Source organism: Micromys minutus (genome assembly GCF_963924665.1).
Source record: "Micromys minutus genome assembly, chromosome: 7".
In the NCBI taxonomy this organism is placed as follows: Eukaryota; Metazoa; Chordata; class Mammalia; order Rodentia; family Muridae; genus Micromys; species Micromys minutus.
Window position 1 is genome coordinate 9,061,488 of NC_137976.1, and position 21,744 is coordinate 9,083,231.

The 21,744-nt window shown below is 41.9% G+C and overlaps 1 protein-coding gene across 1 annotated transcript; it reads right to left on the reverse strand.

Moving 5' to 3' along the window:
• Positions 1–77: 77 nt before the first annotated feature.
• On the reverse strand, positions 78–11,324 carry HEMK2 (HemK methyltransferase 2, ETF1 glutamine and histone H4 lysine). The gene is made up of 6 exons (XM_080918748.1): positions 11,190–11,324; positions 9,564–9,650; positions 8,855–8,945; positions 5,585–5,668; positions 2,125–2,266; positions 78–885 (listed from the first exon to the last, which is right to left on the reverse strand). The coding sequence occupies exons 1-6, from the start codon at positions 11,321–11,323 to the stop codon at positions 779–781; spliced, it is 645 nt and encodes a 214-aa protein (XP_080774874.1). The 5' UTR covers position 11,324; the 3' UTR covers positions 78–778.
• Between the last annotated feature and the right edge of the window lie 10,420 nt (positions 11,325–21,744).

Sequence of the window (21,744 nt, forward strand, 5' to 3'; positions counted from 1 at the left end):
TAAGAGAAATGCTACCACAAAAGAATGAAGTTCTTTTATTCCTGCAGTTTATCTCCCAGGATTTTGTTATACACACACGTCAGCACACTGCTTTGGCTGGCTTTTCAGAATAGCAGGGACGGGATGGGATGAAATTCAGCTGCAGCTACTTCCCACTCGGTTATATATAACTAGTCACCAAAAAAGCCTCTGGTTCAGAATCTACAGTGACTGTGGTGACCCTGCTTCCCATCTTTCTGTCCTTTCTGTTAGGTTCGTGCTGTTTTTGTGTATGGGTATGTTTTCTTTCTGCCAGGTTTATTTTGTTTTTGTGCATGGGTATCCTGCCTGAATTATGTATGTATACTGTGTATGTGCCTGGCACCCTTAGAGGTCAGAACAGGGCAGGATCCCTTGCGAACTGCCATTGGGGCTCAGAACTGAGTGAGCCCCAATCCTCTGTGCTAGCGGTCAGTGTCTCAGCCTCTGAGCCGTCCACCTAGCCAGCCCTCACTTTGGTTTGTTTGGTTGGCTTTGGTTTTCAGGACAGGGTTTCTCTGTGTAGCCCTGGCTGTCCTGGAACTCCCTCTATAGACCAGGCTGGCCTTGAACTCAGATATCCTCCTGCCTCTGTCTCGAGAGTGCTGGAATTAGTGGTGTGCCACCACCACCTGGCTCTACTTTTTTTTTTAATGACAAATTTCTGATAACATTTCTTGGCTGGGGAATGGCATCAGTCTCAAACCGACGGAGCATTCAGCCGCCCGCAGCCTTTTTTCCTCTGGTGGCTTGCAGGACACTAGGACTTGCTGAACCTGAGGACTGACAAGGTTTCTTGCCCTGCTTGCCTACAGAGCGCCATGGTTCCATGTAGACCTCTTGTCTTCATTGTTTTTAAGATTTCCTCTAAAATGAAAAATAAGACAAAAGTAAAAGTCAAACATTTGGTGATATGTATGATCACCGAGCCATGTAGCAGGATGGTAAATGCATTAGCTTCCTGATTAAACTGTACACCAGGCAAGGACCTAGGAGAGGTGGGACACGGCTTTAAGACGGTCTGAGGATTCTGGAAGACTTAAGGGCCTAGTTTGTAGTGCTAATCTACTTCCAACTATACAGAACCATTATCTAACCTTGCTATTATAACAGGCCACCAAGTTTTACCTGGTTGGTGCCAGTCTCTACCATATATTCTGTATGGGAAAGGTCTATACAAATTTGGACAAACTGAATCCTGACAGTGCCCAGAGTATAAATGAATTCACTTCTTTTGAAAATAAAACCAGAGGTCCGAGAGATGCCTCAGTGGTTAAGAGCATTTACGGCTCTCGCAGAGGACCTGACCTGGGTTCCTGTCCCAGCACCTACACGATACCTCACAACCGTAACTACAGCTACAAGGATCCAGTGCTTTCTTTTGTCCTTCTTAGGCTTCTGCACACAGTGGGGTGGGGGTGGGGAAGTAATCTCCCCTCTCCACCCAGCTATGAATCCTGGGAACTCCAGCAGTGGCCTGCCTGCAAAGCGTAGATGTTACTGCAGTGGCCAACTCCTTTTTCTATTATTATTATTGTTGGAATTTAAGACCTGTTCCATAAGATGGAACCCACACTGAGGGTGAAGTGCTAGGAGTCAGAGTTTATATCTGAATATTAGTTTATGTGTGAGGGAAACTGCTCTGTCCCATGAGGACACAGGTTTTAAAACATGAACATTTTACCACTTTTTTTTTCATTTTAGATTTTATTTATTTTTAATTTTGTGTTTTGCTTTCTTTTAAAAATATTTATATATATAAAAATATAAATATATATATATATATACAAACACACACACTACTGCTGTCTTAAGACACACCAGAAGGTGGTATCAGATAGAATTACTGATAGTTGTGAGCCACCATGTGGTTGCTGGGATTTGAACTCAGGACCTCTGGAAAAGCAGTCGGTGCTCTTAACCACTGAGCCATCTCTCCAGCCCACATTTTACCTCTTAAAAGTGTTTCTCCTCTCTTAACATGTCAGTGATTACATTGCTCAGTAGCCCAGGCCACTTTATACAGCCTTCCAACGTTTGCTGTCAGCAAGTGAATAGTTAACAAGAAGCATTAATAATAATCGTCATAATCATTACTATTATTACCTGGATTGTTTTCTTTTATGGTAACTAAGTAGAACAGCCCTCTCGGGGAGAGAAGTTCTGAAGCCAGTGGGAAGAACCTGTCCATGACTTCCCGTCCGTTTCTGCCACCAGCCCAAGCTGCTTCTATTCCGTGACTTCCTACCTGTCAGCAATCAGAGACATTTGATTCAGGTTTCTCTGAGATTACACTCTTTGACATAAAACACCTCTAAACAAGGACATATTTTCAAACAAATGTACCTTGGCTTCTGAACATCATTCTGCCAGACTCCTGAAGTCCTTATGGCATATGTATTACCCAACAAATAAAACAGCACACTCGGTTGCTGGGCTAACCTGCAATCTCTGTACTTAAGACTGGAATGAGAAGACTGATTCTGATTTCAAGGCCAACCTGGGCTACACGGTGAGACCTTGTCTCAGACACTCAAGGGACAGGCTGCAGCTGAGTGTCAGAGCTCATCTGGCATTTGTGGGGCCCTGGGTTCAATTGGTACAACAGGAATATTCTGAAGGAATCAATGAAAATTAAGTTCAATGTGGAAACAATCCTTTTCCAGTTTTTGCTTTGGCTTTTAATATATTTGACTTTGTTTTATATACAATCATGTTTTTAGTCAATATTTCATGTTTCCTAATTTAAAATAATTCCTTTGCAATCAAATTACATAATTTTACAGAACAAAAAAGTAGATATACCTACCTACAAGAGCAGGTTTTTTTTCAGTTTGCCCCCCTCCTATCTTCAGCAACTTTTCAACCATATTTCAGAATGTAGGATTGTTCCACATTCTTCCCTGCTTTGTGTGTGTGTGCATGTGATGTTATGTGTAGCATGTGTGTGTGTGAGTGGGCATGTGCAGGTCAGGTCAGACACAACCCTTGCCTTGCACCTTGTTGGAGGTGGTGGTCTCTCCTGCTCACGACTCTATATACCAGGCTAGCTGTCATGCGGGCTTCCCATCATGCCTCGGGTCAGCTGACATTGCCGGCGTGTGTTGCTGGGTAGCTTTTACACGGGTTCAGAGGACACCAGCTTTGGTCCTCACTTTCGCAAGCATCTCATCCACTAACCCGTCTCCCAGCTGTCAATCAACATCTCAAGGAAGTCTCATTTCCTCTGGAGTAGCTCCACTTCACTCAGGCATGTTGGCACAGGACCTTACTGAAGGACTTTGTCTTATTCAGCTGGTGTCTGCCATTTGCTGAATATATGATTTCTCTTCAAGTCTAGTTCTGATTATTCCCAGACCTACCATCCACTCAATATGGTTCTTCACAATCACATTAGGGGATCATCAATGTCACTTTTGTGCCAGAATTTTGGAGACCTCTTTTTTGATCCCCTCTATTTAATTCCGGGTGAGCTGCTCCTGTTCAGTGCCCTCAGCGTTACTTGATCCTTCTTGGAAGTTGTCTGGCTATTTCAGCAGGTGTGACGCTTTAGTCCCTATCGGGCCTCTCTACTCGATGCTCCAGAATGTAGGAGGGCTTCCTGCGGTAAGATTCCAGGCTGTGGAGCCCCATTTATCTGCTTATAACTGAGACCACTTCAGGAATGTCTGGCACCAGCCAAATCCTGAGGCCGAAGAAGAGAGGACTCCATTTCAGGAGTCAGGATGTGTTAGTGGCCATCTGCTTGCTTGCTCCCTGGGCCATCTAATGGGTCCATCCTCGGTTTCTTAGAGAGCACAGGTACAGCCCAGAACAGTTGATCTCATGTTTCTGAATGTGATAGTGAACACAGACATTTTTAAAGCTCCAATTCTATGTCTTCTAGGTGTTATCTCTAAGTCTTTTACTTTTAACCACTGCTAAAGGTTAGGCTAGGCATCGTTAAAGGCAAGCAGCTGAGCCATTTTGATGGACCTGTGCTATGTCTTGATCATTCATCTCTAGGAATTCAGACACCACACCCCCTGCATTGCCCACACTTGGTCCTCCAGTGTATCTCTGCAGACGTTAAGGCTCAGGACACACACCTAGCTTAGAGCTACAACTGGAAATACATTGAGGCCCCACGTGGGTCACCATGTTCTCAGAACTGTTTCTTCACTGAGTGGTTTTCTCAGTCTGAAATTAAACATGCCCATGAATGAATCCTTCTTATCCCTGGCTCGTGTGTTCATTATATATAGAAAAAGAAAAATAAACCTTTGTCCATTTCAGTTTTTATCCTATGACTGCATGATCTGTGTTTGTTTGGAGGTCGGGTCTCACTGTAAAGCCCTGGCTGGCCTGGAACTCAGATCTGCCTGCCTTTGCCTCTTCAGCGCTGGGGGTAAAAGGTGTGTGCCACCACAGCCAGCTACTGAATGAGTTTTAAAGTTAGACCTTAAGGACTGGAATGACTGGATTGGAACCTTTCTAAAAATTAACCGACTTACTGTGTGTGCTGTGTGGGTGTACATGTGGCCAGAGGACCTCTCCAGTATGGATCCTGGGGGTTCATCACAAGGGTCACTCCACAGCTTTCTTGAGCTTTAAGTTTATATATCAGAAATGTCATCCACTGATATGCCGATGGCCTCGGGAGGTAGTTGGACTAGGGTCAGTAGATCCTGAGGGCCATGATGGATTGGTGGCCATATTAAATAGGAGAAGAGAATCATGTGTTTATGAATGTCTCCTCACTGTTAGTGTGTGACGTCTCTGTCATAACACAGCAGAAAGGCCTTTGCCAGAGCCACACACTCTGAGGTGTCTCCTTAGTCTCCAGCCTGTAGGAAATAGATATTACCTATCCTGTGGCGTTTCATTACAGGAGCTGTGAACGGAATACATGACACTGCAGAGCTGTGACTTGTTCTGGCTCCTCAGTTCACCAGGGCACTGTAGAGCTGTGACTTATTCTAGCTCCTCAGTTCACCCGAGCACAACAGGGAGGGCAGTCAGAAGAGACAAATGGGCACCTCATCTTGGAGTGGAGGGAACATAGTATTTACCATCTTTGCCACGGAATAATCTCTAAAGAATACAGCAGGCACGGTTAAAGAGAAGCTAGTTCCTCCACCTTCTGGGGGCATGCTGATAACGCCTACCTCCTCACTATGGAGATTCTTAAATACATTTCCATTGTTCCCCTATGAAACATCAGGATTGGTCCCACAATTTAACGTCTGATCATTTGAAGGGACGCAACCCCACACTTTGAAACGGAAATTATTGGTGAACAATTCTCATTGACGACAAGTGTTTTTAAGTGTGCTTTACGGATTGTTTCTTTAGGGTGATGAATCCGTTTAACCACCATGGCCTGATCTGGGTGAGAGCTCTGAGTAGACCAGTCATACTATGTGCTTGCTGCAGTATTCCCTCCCTTCTGCATCACTCACAGCATCTGTGACAACCTCTGAACAGTCAGAAGATGCTGTTAGTGGCAGTGACCAAAGTCACAGGAAGTTCAGTTAGTCTCAGGAAACAGCTGGAAACAAAGCCTACGTTCTGCTGAGCATCTTACCTCTTCAGGCGGAGTCACTACGTAGGGGGGGTTAAACACCAGCAGGTCTACTTTCCCCTTCAATCTGGGCAGCAAGCCTTGGACCTGAGGGCAGCAACAATGCAGTTTAAGCTGGATCCTGATTTAATAAGTCTTTAATATTGTCAGGAGGGGAAGGGCTTACAGACAGGAACATTTCCGTTTTCTCAGGCAGACGCAGTTTATATGAACATAGGCTGAGAATGAGGACTGGATGAGGGAGAGCAAACAGCTGTTGACTGTGGCTTCTACTCAGCAGCAGACACGTTTCCACTCCAGGTTCACTCTTAGACGGCAGTGTGAGGACAAGCAACCTCTGATTGTGTGAAATGTATTCACTGCAGATCTATAGAGAGCTATGCAGCTGTGTGTACTAACTCACACACATATCATTAATAAATGATGTGTGTGTGTGTGCATGCCCACACGTGTGCATGTGTGTGCGTGTATGCATGCATGGAGGTCAGAGGACAATCTTGATGTTATTTTGTCTCCCACTGGCCTGGAAGCTCACTGCTGGGCTAGGCACACTTGCCAGAAAGATTCCAGGGATCCACCTGTCTTTGGGCTGACAAGAAACCATGCTTCTGTGCCTGGCTTTTTATATCCGTTCTTGGACTCTCACCTAGGTAGGTCCTTGTGAAACAGACTCTGTACCAAGGCAGCTGCATAGCTCCTAGGGAAAGCTTTTGCAAGATGACCCAGATGGAGACACTATAAGAAAACACCAAGAATGGACTGCACTTTGCTTCTTCGGTTACTTTAAGTGTTCTGACTGACAGGATCAAAAGGCAGAGGAGGAACTGCTACAGTGGACAAAGACTGAGAACAACCAGCCTTGGCTTATGAAGATCTTTACACCGTGCACACGTTTCTATGGAACATGTGTGTGTGCTTTAAAACTATGACTAAAGTCACCTCATTTCCAGGCTCATCATCTAAGCACCTGACATGTATTGGACTGGGTTATGAATACTGAATATACACTGTGAAATGATATCAGAGAATTTTCTGATTTAGATTTCTATAATCAATCCCATTTCAATTATCCTGATATGCCTGTTAACTTATCATTCAAAGAGAACTCCTAAGGCCTATTTTTGAGGATATGCTTGCAGAAGTAATGCTTTTCTTCTTTCATTTTTAAAAAAAGATTTAGTAATTTAAGTATATGAGGGTTCCGGCTGTATGGATGTGTGCAGGCCAGAGAAGGTATCAGATTTCATTATACGTGGTTGGGAGCCACCATGTGGCTGCTAGGAACTGAACTCAGAACCTCTGGAAGAGCAACCAGTAGTCCCAGCCTCCTTTTGGCGCCTTTAAAATGGGAAACAATAATTATTCTTCAAAATAGTTTGGATGTAACTTTGCCTGCAAACCAAAAGCTTAGTCTTTTCCTTCAACAGTGTAAAGAGGAGGGAATCACTGGTGTGTGTGTGTGTGTGTGTGTGTGTGTGTGTGTGTTCATGTTTGCGCATTCGAGAGTTCGAGCAAATGTGTGCTTTGAAAGTGTTTTCAGTTCCATAAAGAGATTAGGTTTCTTAGAAGAGCTCAGAAATGAGATTTTCCCGAGAACGCTGGATAAGAAAACCGGACAAGATCTTGCTCTGTAACTCCCGGAACTTTGTCCTACCCAGCAACCCTGTAATCACTGAGAGGTGGATTTTGCAAAAAGGAAAGGGACGATATATTAAAAGTCATTCTAACACCAGAAGAGTTCAATAAAAAGTGACGGACGACTGACCGCCCGGTACAGGCCTCTCCTGCCAGGCCTAGGGAGTTCCCTGTCTTAACCTCTCCCAGAGCTGAAAAACAAGTGAAAGAGTGCCCGATAATGTTCAATGCATGCAGGAAACACGGGGACTTTACTCCCACTCAGGACACCATGAAGGGCCCTTCTGTGAAGAACGGGTCAGAACTGTCCGGTTTTCTTGCATGAAGCACAGCAACAGGGAGAACAGACTTCCTGCCAGGACACAGATGCTGTTCACACACAGATGATGGAGACACAGGACAACGGTGAGAAGACGGAGGAGGACTGTCAGCTTCTTCACAAAGCGGACACCTAAACAGGCCTTAGTACCACATAGCTCAGAGACGCTGACACCCAAGAGTTTGTAAAGGGTAAGCCGTGTTTGGCATGTTTTATCGGGGTAATGGAACACATCATATGTAAAACTGAAAACAAAGAACGATGACAATTCTACCTTTTTGATTACGAGAAAGAAGACACACTATGTAGCCCAGGCTAGCCCTAATCTATCTTACACTCTTCAGTACTGAGATTACAGGACTGAACCAACAGACCCAGATGGTTAAAAAGGAGCTTTTTAAACATGTAATCTCAGCTAAGGACTGGGTTTGTTTTCTGATACCTGTAACAATCCCTGTAGTTTGAAGATAAAAAAGTCTGTAAATAAGCCTGTCTCTTGTTTCTTGCTTTGCCAAATCAAAGTTTAGTTCAGGGCCACCTTAAACTACTGAGGGATTAAGAATAGCAGGCAGCACCTCCAGTCCCATCCCTCAGCTCCTGTGCAGCTTCTGGAGCTGGGCAGGAGACCCAAGCTCCAACCCAGGCGATGGTTTTATGAACACGAGTTTTCAGACACTTCAGTTTCCATGTCTGCTTCAAACAGTTTGGGTTTCTCCTATTTGGCTTTACTGTTCCATGAGAAACATATGTAATATTCTTTACAGACTCACTAGGAAGCAGGCATGTCACATGTTACATGTTACATGCATCACCATGAATCACTGTGTATCACCATGCATGTGAGTGGCCTAAGAACCATCTTGACACCCTAGTTCTTAGTACCGTGGAAAGAATTTAACTCTTGGGCTTAACTCTGAGATGCAAAGCAGGTTTTATTTAGGAATATACGTACATTTATATATGTATATGTAATAATATATAATACACATAAGTGTGTGTGTGTAACAACAATTAATGAAGAAAAGAGGCCATGAATTTGAAAGAGAGCAAGTAGGAGCATATGAAAGAATTTGGAGGAAGAAAAGGGAAGAGGGAAATTACATAATTATAATCTTAAAAATAAAAGAAAATTTTTTAATTAAAAATTAAAACAAGAATGAGAGTTCGACGTCATGGGTGGCTGTATAGTAAGTTTGAGGCCAGCCTGGGTTCATACAAACAAAAAACAAACCAGAAGTTAATTTCTAAAGCTTATTTCCACTTAAACCTATTGACTGACAATTGAAATCAATTCCTACTGAATGAGGATTAAAGCTCACCAAATCTGTAATTACTGGCTGAATGTGAACTCTGTTACAGCGAGCTGTTTCCAAGGTACATGCGGCTGCCTCAGGGTTGATATCAGTGCACCTGTGAACAAGAGGTGAGAAAGATCAGGAGAATGTACAGACACAATGAACTAGCAGATTCGTGCTAGAGCAAATTTAGGAATGCTTTGTTAATTCTAAAAAAAAAAAAAAAATTAGAATGTTTCCATGATGGCGAAGAAAAGAGCACAAGAGCGTATTATTATACTAATGTCACTGCTGAAAGCTCTGTTTCCGCTCATCTGAAGGAGTTTCTCATTATGGCTTCAGCAGCCAGCAAATGAGAACCGGGAGATCGCTGAGAGGAAACCGCTACAGAAAACACACAAGAGTTAAGGAGTGGAAAGGGACACACTTGTTCTGTGTATGGTGGCAACATCTTCTGATGAGCCTCTCACCCTGGCTTTTGTATTCTCAAGTTCTCTGTGAGGATATTCAACTTCCCACCTCTCTTACAACAGTCAAACTGTTCATAACGTTGTGCTGCTTCCGAAATCACAGAGCATGAAGGGTGAATAGATTATAACTGGGGGCAAGTGTAATGTGGGACCTGGCTCCTTACCGAAACACTATTAGAGACATAGTGTGTATTTAAAGCATGCCACTTGGGCTGTTGCAGTCATAGGGACCCAGGAGGGGTAGATGAATGTCACATACTCACATGTACAAGGTCTGAGGGCCTATCACGGAGGCCAGGAACGCAGACACCACACCAGATCCTGCTCCTACTTCAAGGCATATTTCCACTCTAACAAAAAAAAAATTAGTTTCTTCTTATGAAGATATTCTTCATGAAGAACAAAGACCTCTCTCTACGTGAATATTGTATTGAGCAAGTACTTCAGTGTCTGGTCTTAGAATGTCTATGATCTTAGTTTTCTAAACTTAGAAATCTTTGTATGATTTTCTAATAAATGTATTCTCTTGATCACGGTCCATGCATCACAAGCACGACTTAATTTCTATGACTGATTGGCCTGATGACATTTACAAGATTCTTCTTGCTCTTAACTTTTCAAACAGCTACTCAAGAAGAAGTTATAGTAATGTTACCTTTAGAATCAGCCACGTATCTACATGACCCACATACTATGACCTGTAAGCCACTAGCCGGTCAAAGTAAAGTTTGTGAATCTTACCAGGTGTCTTTCTTTTGGAACTAACCATTCCAGTCTCATAAATAATTAGAATTCCCAGCCTCTGTAACAAGGTCAGCTCTATTAAAACACACTCTGAGATGCAAACTTGTAGTTGTAAATCTTTCTGAGCTATTCTGAGCACTCAAGTTACAACCCAGTGCTCTGCGAGACATTCCAGTAAATCAAAATGCTCCACCGAAAAACTGGCTTTAAGAGCATTTTATAGGTGGAGAAAAATGTGACAATGTTAATGAGCATGATGGCTATTTCGTTCTGGAGAAACCCAGTTGGAATCTTGACCATTAAATTAACGACCCAAAATTCTTTCAGCAAAATGTTTTTTATTAGGTTCATTTTGTGTATGTGTGGGCAGAACAGTCCTCAGCATTGTAACCGAACCTCCAAGAACAACCTGTAGTAGTTTCTGAGGCTAGACCTCAGGTCTGCAGGCTTGACAGAAAGGGCCTTTACCAGCTGAGCCGTCTTGCCTGCTCTCAACTCAAATTCTTTTCTCTGAAAAGTTAACATGCAGGCATTTACTAGTTTTGTCAATAAAAGTTTATGGCCAATACTCCCACAAACAGGCTAGTGAAAATCCTACCGGCAGATGTATGCAACTATTTAAATCTTCCCTAACAGTTCTAACTACATGCAACTAAAATTCTAAAACTGTTCAATTTAAGAAAGAAAAAAAAAAAGTTTCTCAGTTGCCATAACATTTTAAGCGCTCAGACGGCTAATGGCTGTTCCCTGAATAGGTTGAGTGGGCTTAACAGTTCACTACTTTATCATCTGTGTTCTTCCATTGCCAGAAGATGTACGCTACGCGAGTTTTACATATCCACTAAAAAAAATATTAAAATTGAAAAGCAGCGAAGTTTTGGAACATCTTGTTTCTGGTCGATAAACTCCGGCTGCTCCTCAGAGGCACGTTTACATGCTTCAGATTAACAGCTGATCAAGAACGCGGAGGAACATCTAAGCGATGCTCTAACTCCAGCCTGCGGGAAACGCCTCCTTTACCCTGCTCTGCTGTCAATCACCAGAAGGTGGGCCGACCCATCACTTCCGGAGGAGGGCAGCCAGTTCCGGCTTCCGCCTCTAAGACAACCCGCTATCCACCGCTGAGGCGCGCACCCTCCTCGCACCCTGCTAGCTCGGCCGCTGCCGCCTCGAGCGCGTCCAGTAACAGGAACGTGTCTTCTGCTGGCTCGTACACATCGCTGAAAGCTCCGTGACCCACGTGCCCGTACAACGGCGTGGGGACACTCGGCGCCGCCATCTTTCCCTTCCGCTTCCTATGGGCGGGCGTTGAGTACGCACGCGTCAGGCTTGCTGCGCATGCGCTTTTGTCTGACACGGGGTGGAGTTTTGTCTGACACGGGGTGGAGTTTGGGGCTTGCTGGATTGTCTGGAACTTTTAAGCAAACGCTAACATCCGTTTTCAACTTCTGAACGTCTTGTGTTTACTTTTTTCGGCCACCCTAATATTGAGCATCCTCGGTTATTTTGTACTAGGGTGACTACTTTATTATTCTAATGACATTTGGAAAGTTTCCGTTTTATAACTAGTAAGGACTTGAAAAAATGTGTTTACTAAATTTTATTCTTTTTTTTTTAAAGATTATATTTATGACTACTTTTATTTTCTTGATTTTGTTACACAAATTCTCACTATGTAGCCCTAGCTGTCTTGGAACTCATTATGTAGACTAGGCTAGCCAGGAACGCACAGTGAACCGCTCGCTGCCCACGTGCTGGTACTAAGGGCTTGTGCCACCACCATGCCCAGCTTAGATTATGACTTCTAAGTTTTGTTTTCTTTTATTTGACAATTTTATGCATGTATAAAGTTTATCTTGGTCATTTTCGTTCATTAAAATTATAGTTTGGGCTGGGTGGTGGTGGCACATGCCTTTAATCTCAGCACCCTGGAGGCAGAGGCAGGCAGAACTGTGGGAGGCCAGCCTTTTCTACAAAGAGAATTTCAGGACAGCCAGGGCTACTCAGAGAAATTCAGCCGTGAAAAACAACAAAACAAAGCCAAGACTATAGTTTGGAGGGCTGAAGAAGTGCTCAGTGGTTGAGACCTTATACTGCATTTGCAGAAGACAAAAGTTTGGTTTCTGCACCTTTGTTTGGTGACTCACAACTCCTTATAACTCCAGCTCGAGGGGATCATTGCTCTTCCTGTCTTAATGTCACTGGACTGTTGTGCACATACATACAGGCAAAAATAACATACATAAAATCACAGTCTTTAAAAATTGTTGGCAGATGGAGGAGAGATGGTTCTGCAACTAAGAGTATTAGCTCTCAAAGGACCAGAATGTGGGTCTCTACCCACAGCAGGTAGTTCACAAACACAAACTCCAGTTCCCGGGAGTTAAACCTTCTGTCCTCTGCCAGCATTTACAAATACAGAACTGAAGATAGCAAGAAGGCTCTGCCGGTAAAAGGCAGGTGTTGCCAAGCCTGAGCATATAGATCAGGTTCCTGAAACTCACACAGTAGAAGGAGAAAACCTATTCTTGTAGTTCTCTGACCTCCAAGGGTATGGCAGCATATGTGCACACACAAGCACAGACACCTAAAAATGATACATAAATATTTTTTAGAGTGCCATGAGAATTTGTTAGTTATTTTTACACACATCCTTAAAATATCTTTGAAATATGGGAAATAAAATGAATGGCTGTTCTTTCTCAATTTTTCTTTAAGATTTATTTTTGAGTATATGAATACTGTCTTTTCTCCAGGTTTGTCTGTTGCAGTTCTTGAGAATAACTTTCTTAATTTTCTTACACCACTGTACACAGTTCCTGGTATGAGATTTGTTAGTGTACATACATTTTAGCTTTTTCTGGATATTGCTCCATCTCTCTCAAAACTAATCATACTTGTTCATACTCCTAACATCTCTTGGTAGCAGATTTATGAGTTGATTTAATATTAGGTATTTGTTTTAGATTAATTTGGTCCAACTGCGGATTGAGGTTAAGCTTGGGTTCCTGAGTCCATCTAGGGAATTTCTTCCTTTGTGACTTTTATGCACTTTCATGCTTACTTGCTTTTTTTTTTTTTTTTTTTTTTTTTTTTTTTTTTTTTTTTGCAGGGGAAGGATGACAGGAGATCGCTCTGTAGCCTTGGCTGGTCTGGCTAACTTGAAGAGGCGCCCCTGCTTTTGCCTTCTGCCTCCCAAGTGCTGTGATTAAAGCCATGTGCCACCATGACTGGCTATACTTGGTTTATTTATTTTTTATGTTTTTGATCCTGGGTATTGAACCTAGGTCTTCAGACATGATATGTATACATTTACCCCCAAACTATGTTCCTGCTCATATTTTTAATATTTCTATTATTATTTTTGAGAGCGGGTCTCCTGTAGCCCAGACTGGCCTCAGGCTTGCTATGTTGCTTAGGATGACCTTGAACTTCTGCTTCTCCTGCCTTTACCTGCTAGACATTGGGATTATAGGCGTATCTCACGATGCCCTATTTATTTGGTGCTGGGAATCAAACTCGGGCCTTGTGTATGCTAGGTAAGTATTGTAGCACTGAGCTACATCCCTGCACAGCTCTTATAGTTTCAGAAGGAGTCTTGACCCTCTTCTCATTTTTTTCAGAGTAGTTTCCCATTTCTTGAGCATGGGCCCCTGGCTCAGTCTTCTGGTCTGGAGAACTGGGGGACAGGCTTCTGAAAGATTTGATGCTGATGGGCTCAGTCGCTCTGGTGACTGTTCTGATTGTTTTCTGACTCTCTCCAATGCCTGTCTACATCCACAGGGTCCACATATGGAGTTCTGATGTCATGTCTAAGCTTTCTTTTACAGTCCCATCCTTGCTTGTCTTGTCTCCATAGGGGCGTGACACTTTCACCTCATTTGGTATTTTTATCATCCCTTTATTGTGCCTTCTGAAATTATATATTCAGGGCTGACCATTTGGCATGGAACAACCAATCGCTGTGCTCTTCCCCAAGGAAGACCATCTCTCCTGCCCTTATCTCTCCTTAGTTATCTTTAGTTCTTTGTGTCGAGTTGAGGCTTCATGAACTTTCCTGCATGTCCACTTATGTCATCCTTGCTCTGCTCTAGTTGAGCAGTAATATTGGCAAGACTTCATGGGTGTAGCTTCTGATGTTACTAGGAGATACAACTACACAACAAACTCCCTAATCCTCTAGCTGCTTCAATCTTTCCATTCCCTCTTCTGATGTATCTTTTGGAATTGGACTCCACCAACACTGCATTTTGATTGTTGTGTTTTTTTCTGTACCGGTCTCTCCACCTGTTGCAAACAGAAGTTTCCTTGATGAAGGGTAAAAGCTACACTTAGCTGTGAGTATGAGGACAAATGTGTATAGACTGTTGTTAGGGGTTATGATGGTTTAGTAAACTAGAGGTTTTAGATTCAATATCCTTGACATTGTTAGTACTGAGTTTCCTGTAGCAGGCATGATTTCCCTCATCTTAAGTCCAATTAAAGAGCTCTATTAAATTTAGAGTTGGTTACTGCTAAAGTATGTGTGCCACTAATACACCCTTAGGGTTATAAGTTTGTACATTTTCCAATTGGGTTCATCTTTAGTGTTAACTTTAAGTATTCTCTTGTACATTTTGTCTAGCAGTTCTTTACCAAGATGTGTCTTTGAAAAATCTTCCAGTCTGTGTGATAGGGTTTTTGCAGAGACAAAACTACTTCAAAAAATCCTATGATTATAAACATTTATAACTGAACTTCAATAGGCACCAAAACAACCCTAATTTAAATCTCCTATTATTTCAGTACTAAACTTAAGAGGAATTAAATGGAGTACCTACAGTTCCCTTATATTAAGAGATGAAATTTTGTTAGGGTTGAGGATACTCCTTCATATCATAAATGGAACTGACTGCAACTTGTGATTTTCTTTAAAAAAAATTCAATCCAGGCTTAGGTAGGACAAGAACTATTTGTTACCAGAAAACAGAGCAGGTATGTCATGCTAAAAATAGTCTTGGACCAAAGCCTTTCTCTGATTAGAAATAAACTTTATTGTATTTTGTTCTTGAGCTCTGACGCCTTAATCCTAACTGCAAAATGAAAGTGCATCCAGTAGCCGTAGTTAATAGATGACTGGTACATGATTTTAACACCATATCACCACAAACCATGACCAGTGATGGAACCAAATACTCTTACAATAATATGTTTTAAACCTCTTGCAAATATAGCATAACCACAAGGAAACAGACAACTCACAAATCAACAGTGTTGGTGGCAGTTCTGCACTCATGGGACACATTTCTAGTTAATTCAAGCTAAGAGGAATTCATTACAAGATTGCCAAGCTTTGAGAGTTCAAAAATCAGCTTTAGTGCCTCTTAAAACTACACTGCACAGCTGAGCTTCTTGCCCATCCACGGTCAGAAAACTCTGGAATCAAGAATCCACTACTTCAATCAATGATTCCATGCCAGGCCAGCCAAATCACCACTTTTACAGCCACAGGACGCAGGAGCTATGCCTTGTCCACACATCCGAGGAGCTGAAGTTTCCACAAGGTCCTTGCAGGAAAACCAACTCTGCATACAACAACAATGAAAAAAGCAAGAATGAAGGCGAGTGAGGAGGGCTACAAGATAGGGGTTGAAGGCAAGAAAAGGAAGGGAGAAACATAACTTACCATAATGTCAAGTATTAGAAAGGATTTTCAAACTTTTAATATATCTTTTCCCTAATAATATTCTCCTGCCCACCTAAAACACCAAGAACGCAATAGCTGCTCGGTCCATTGCACAGCCATATCCCTGGAAACCGTAAAAGTCATGACTCAGCCAAATGCAAAGATTGCTCTCAATCTGCCTCTCAGTCGCATTTTTGTTTCTGTGGGTTTCATTTTTGGGGACTTTCTACATTATGCTTCATTTTGTGTCTTTTACCAAGAGAACTGTGTTTGAGTCTTCCCCTCTGGTTTTAGGAAAATAACCTTTTGGATAGCTTCTTTATGTCCTGAAGATTGTGATAAGCACCAGCCTAGGAATTTCTAAACAAGGCCATGACTCCAGGAATCTTCTGGGGGCATCCACCTCTAAACATACTCAAACAGTACAATTGGTGCAGGGTAAACAGAAAACTGACAAACTCCGACTCACCAGGAGAATTAGCAACAGATTTGAAGCATGTTTTTAGCAATATACTTAGAGCTCTTTCAAAATGTAGTTTAAAGATAAGGGATTGAGCAGGAGACACCACGGGAGGAATAAAACTCAATAAATAAGAAAAATTGACTAAAATAACCCTTTCCTATTTTATAGCATAGATAATGAAATGATATGGTAAAAAGCAGTTAGGTATTAGTATTTGCTATTCATAAAAAGACCAGTTCTAATATTTTCTATTTGTCTGGAGTGCTTTAACAGTGCAAACACTGCCAGTCTAGAAGCAGGCTGTAATATAATAAATGCTTGTTTCAGTGGGGACATTCTTTAGATTCTTCGAATTGGAGTTATAGAGCTAACAATAAAAATAAAAGCTGTTCTATTTGTCCTTTCTAATTGTGACTGAACTTGTAGCCCCAGACATGTAATTGAAAACCAAATACAAGTCTAGAGAGAAAATTATATAATCTGTATTTTCGGATAATCAGTCTGTCTGTTCTGTGAAACCTGTATAAATAAAGAAGCAGCCTGAATACCAGTTGGTCAGAGGTGTGAGATTCTCCTGACCACCATACCTGACTCACTCCTCCCTCAGTGACTCCTTATCGTCTCATGGGGGAACCCTGTATACAGGACAGAGCTGGCCTCTGGCAGTCCATGAGGTGAGATCCTCATCAGCCCCAACCTGGAGCGCTGGGTTCTGAGAATCATTGGAGGTATGTAGGAGCAGCAGCAGCAGCAACAGGCTGGGCTTCCTCATGACACACAAGGACAATGGTGCAAAACACAATGCTTTTTTCTCACACTTCCTACTAACTAGACTGCTACCCTGAGGTTCTCCCCACATTTAGGGTGAATCGTCCCACTTCAAATAATCTGATCAAGAAGGTCCCTTACAGGTCTTGCAGTTGTCTCTTAGTTTTTTCCAGATCCAGTCAGGTTGACGAGTAAGAGGAACCATCACCCACACAAGCATACCCTTGTAATGAAGAAAATACAAAACACTGGCAAGTGCCGGTGATGACACAAAATGGCACAGCCATTTGGAACATGGCTAAGCAGTTGCTCACAAAACTGTGACCCATTAGTAGTGTTCCTTACTATTTACACACATGCATTAAGACATGCTCACACCAAACCTGTACACACAGGGCTGTAGCACCTTTACTCAAAAATTCCAAAGCAAGGAGCAAGCAACAGTGTTTTAAAAACTACTGCTATATTATGCACTGAGCTTCTACCCCTTCATACATCAAGAGGAATATACCTGATGTTCAGTTCATAATTTTACAGCTCCATAGTGAATATTATGCTGCTTTGCACACATTTCATCTTGGAGCCCAACTCTGGGCTGCTTAATATGTTCAGAAATAGAAGACTCATGTCCCTTTCTCCAGATGGCACCTGTAGAGACACATTGGCTTCTGTGCTGAAGGAACAGCTGCTTTCAAAGCTGACGTGTGCATCAGCTCCTTTTGGCACAATAGAAGGTCACACGAGAAAGGTCTTGGGGGAAAGAGAGAGAGTGAGAGAGAGAGAGAGAGAGTCTGGTTGTGTCCATACTTGGAAAATTAATTTTTAAAACTGATTTTAAAGATCGCTACAGGTGGTCAGATATTAGGAACATAGGGCCAGAATGACGTCAGTTTTGGCTGTTCTAAGATGTTGTCTTTGGCTCCCACAGATTGCATGAAATCTTGTTAATTATGATTGTTTTTCCTAGTTAGAGCCTTTTTTGGAGATTTTTAAAAAATAAAACATCTATTTTTATCACTTATATAACTACATGAAATATTTTGATTGGTGTCAAAATATCCAGTTATTGCCAAGCACATTTCATTTCAATTTCTTGAAATTATTGGAAGGTTAATATGTTTTAGAGGTGCTTGTGCTGTCATATTAAATCACATGCTACCGAAATTCACAGTAATTTTCATAATTCCATTGCTTTTGCACAAAGCAATGCATCAAAAGCCCCCCTGACTCCCCATTCATCACCATGGCCAATGACTGCACCTTCTCTTTAGAAGCACAATGAATGGGATTCATCATTTTTTTAATGAAATCTAGTTCCCATGAGAGTGGTTTCCATGAATACACATTATCTGCGTTTTAGCACAACAATATGTTAGTTCAGAATTCATTAAGTGGATCTTTTCTTCCTTATAAAATGATTTCTATTTTGAGGAAACTAGAAATGTGTCTAACGGTAAAATTAGGCAAGGAAGTTATCACATTACTTGGTCATTAGTTTGTCCTTATGGATACCAGTCAAGAAAACACAATCTTGAAGCCAAGCATGGTGGCTCAGGCCTGTGATCCCAGCATTCAAGAGGCTGAAGAGAAAGGTCACTGAAAGTTTGTGCTCAGCCTGGGCTACAGAGTGCATTCTGTAAGAACTTGCTATGAGAAGGCCCTATCTGAAAACAAAATTAAACTGGCCACACATCATTTCTCTACATTAGCCTAAGGTTATAATTGCTTGGCTTCAAAGCTACATTTTGGATCTTCCTGTCTCTGTCCTCCATGGAGCTGAGTTATTGGTATGTTTTGGGGTACAGAATTCCCTTGCGATGGTGCACATGGGAATGCACCTGAGGAGTAGTAAGAACCTGAGGGGTAGTAAGCCTCAGTAGCAAACATGGTCTTTGCAATCAGGAGTTGCAGAGGGCTCACCATGGACTTAGATCAAATCTCTTGGAACATATACATTGCATTCTGCTTTCCTTGGATCTTACAGATCTGCTACGGACTGTGAATCTCATACCCTGAAGCCTGACATTTAATCAGATCGCCATGGTGTTTGGGGGCGGGACAGGGTCAGTCATTTGTACCGGTGCTGTGATAAACTACTTGCCCAACGTAAGGGTCTATTTTGGCTCACAGCTTGAGGGGATACAGTCCTTTGTGTGAGGGAAGACATGGCGAAAGGCATCTGCTTACATTACATCTGCAGTCACGAAGCAGAGGTTGAGAAATGCTAGTGCTCAGCTTGGTTTCTCCTTTTTATTCAGTCTAGGGCCCCAGGACAAATAATGGTGTTAGAATAGGTCTTTCCACCTAAATGAGATCAATGTAAAGAAACCCCTCACACATATTCCCAGAGATTTGTTTTCAAGGCAGTTCTAGATCCTGTGTAGTTGTCAAACAACAGGGCTTTGAGAGATGATGAATTTAGGGATGGTAACGAGGACACGGTCGTCACAATGAGCTTAGGAACCATAGAAGACAGACCACAGTGAATGGTGGCTGACTGCATCCCAGGAGATGCATCCTTACTACAGCCTGACCATGTTGAAAAGCTGACTTTGCACTTCTGACCTCTAAAACCATGAAAAATGTATGTTGTTATTGGACACTTCTTTTTTGCCATCGAAACATGCATTTTCAAATACATCCTCCTGAAGATCAGAAACAAGAACCCGAGTACTCATGAGAGGCACAGTGGGATTCCAAATGATTGTCCAGGCAAGTGAGAAAAGCATGGTGTGGCATTATAGCTTCAGTCATATTTTTTTTGAACATGTTGAACCTCGGCATAACCGTTTATAAGAAACCAATAATCGAATGGATTTCCTTAATTTGTAAGAGAAACAGTTACCTGTCCTGACTTGCTAATGAAGAGAAATTTTAGAAATAGATGTTGTTTTAATATGGACTTGGCTAAAACTCACACACAGACACACACAGACACTCACAAAACCACCACTCCCACCACCACCACACCACCATCACCACCACTACAGCCACCACCACCACCACTCAACCACATGATCTAGCAATTTTACATTGGGTTTATAGCCATAGTTGATGAAATCAATATCCTTACCAGACTCTTGCACATCCATATTTATTGCAGCAATATTCAGACTAGACATAATATGGACTTATCCCAGATTAAGTCAGGGAGTAAATAAAGAATAAAATAAAGTGCCATATGTATACGACAGAATACTATTAGGTCATATAAAGCAATGGAACTGTCATTTTCAGCAGTGTGGGTGCTGCTCTGAAATGAAATAAATGAAAAAGAGCCAGGTACAGAAAATACCACATTATCACTTGCACTTTTATCTCCTTCTCGTTGCTGTGACAAAGCATCTTGCAGGAGAAAGGTTCCAGGTTACAGCCCATCAAAGCAGGGAATTCAAGGCAGCAGGCACATGAAGCAGCTCATCACATCCACAGTTGAGAGAGCAGTATGAGAAAATGGAACTGTGCTCATGAAAGTCCCAGAAGGGCCCAGATATGTAAGTATGACAGCACCATAGCACAGAATGAGGACTTCTGGTGACTGTTCTTTTTAAAATGTTTATGTTGTAAGAGTGTTTGCATACCCACTCCTCCTTGTGGTAAGACCTTTCTGGAAGCTGGGCTCATGTTTTCTCGGCTAGGCTTCATGCTGGTAAGCCCCAGTGACCCTCCTGTCTCTCTCCTCCTTAGAGAGAGGGGTTACAGGTATGTGTTGGATAGGTAGTCTGTTATGTGGGTGCTGGAACCCAAACTCAGTTCCTCAGGACTGCACAGTAAATCACTTAACCACTGAGCAATCTCTTCAGCCTCTGCCGCCTCTTTAGCAGGACAAGAGGATCGTGGGCTAAACATGATGTATTTAAAAATAATTAGCATATTACAAAATTTCCAACACATAAAAATGACAGTTGAAAAAATTGAAATACTCATTACATTGAACACTACTCTTTGTAAACATGTATTGAATTGTCATAGTGTAGTATATAGGTATAAATACCACATCTCAGTAAAAATACAATTTTTTTTGAAGTGGACTTACTGTTTAAGGTATGGATGCTCTACTTGGACACTCAGCACCCCATAGGTGTGCACTATCTTTCTTAGCTGGATGTACTGAGCATTACCATGTATCAACGAGCAGGTCATGGGATGCGTCCCAAGTATAAGATTTTGTAAAGAATGTAAAATATCTCATTAGTAATATTATATATTGAGGACATGTTGAAATAATACCAGTTTGAGTTAAATAAGATATTAATTTAAATTTCTTTTTATTTTTGAATGCGGGTATTCGAAAATGTAAATATGCATACTATGTTTCTATTTGGACAGCGCTACTCTGAGTACATGATTCAGTGTATGATGTAACTAATAGAATACACATAAATTCAGGATCAGTTGTGATCAACTAATGATTGATTAGCAGCCTTATCGGTGAAGTTATTTAAGAACTTTGTATGAATTTTATTATTTATTTATTTATTTTTAAAGATTTATTGTGTATACAGTGTTCTGCCTGCATGTATACCCGCAGGTCAGAAAAGGGCACCAGATCTCATTACAGATGGTTGTGAGCCACCATGTGGTTGCTGGGAATTGAACTCAGGACCTCTGAAAGAGCAGGCAGTGCTCTTAACCTCTGAGCCATCTCTCCAGCCCCTTGTATGAATTTTAAAAGCAAGTATCGCCATTAAAAAAAATTCATATCCGCTTAGAGTCCGATCTCCACAAATCCCAAGTTAAATTGTGGCTCTTAAGCCAGACTTTGAAAATTAAAGAGCCGGAGGGAAAGCCTAAGGGATTGTGA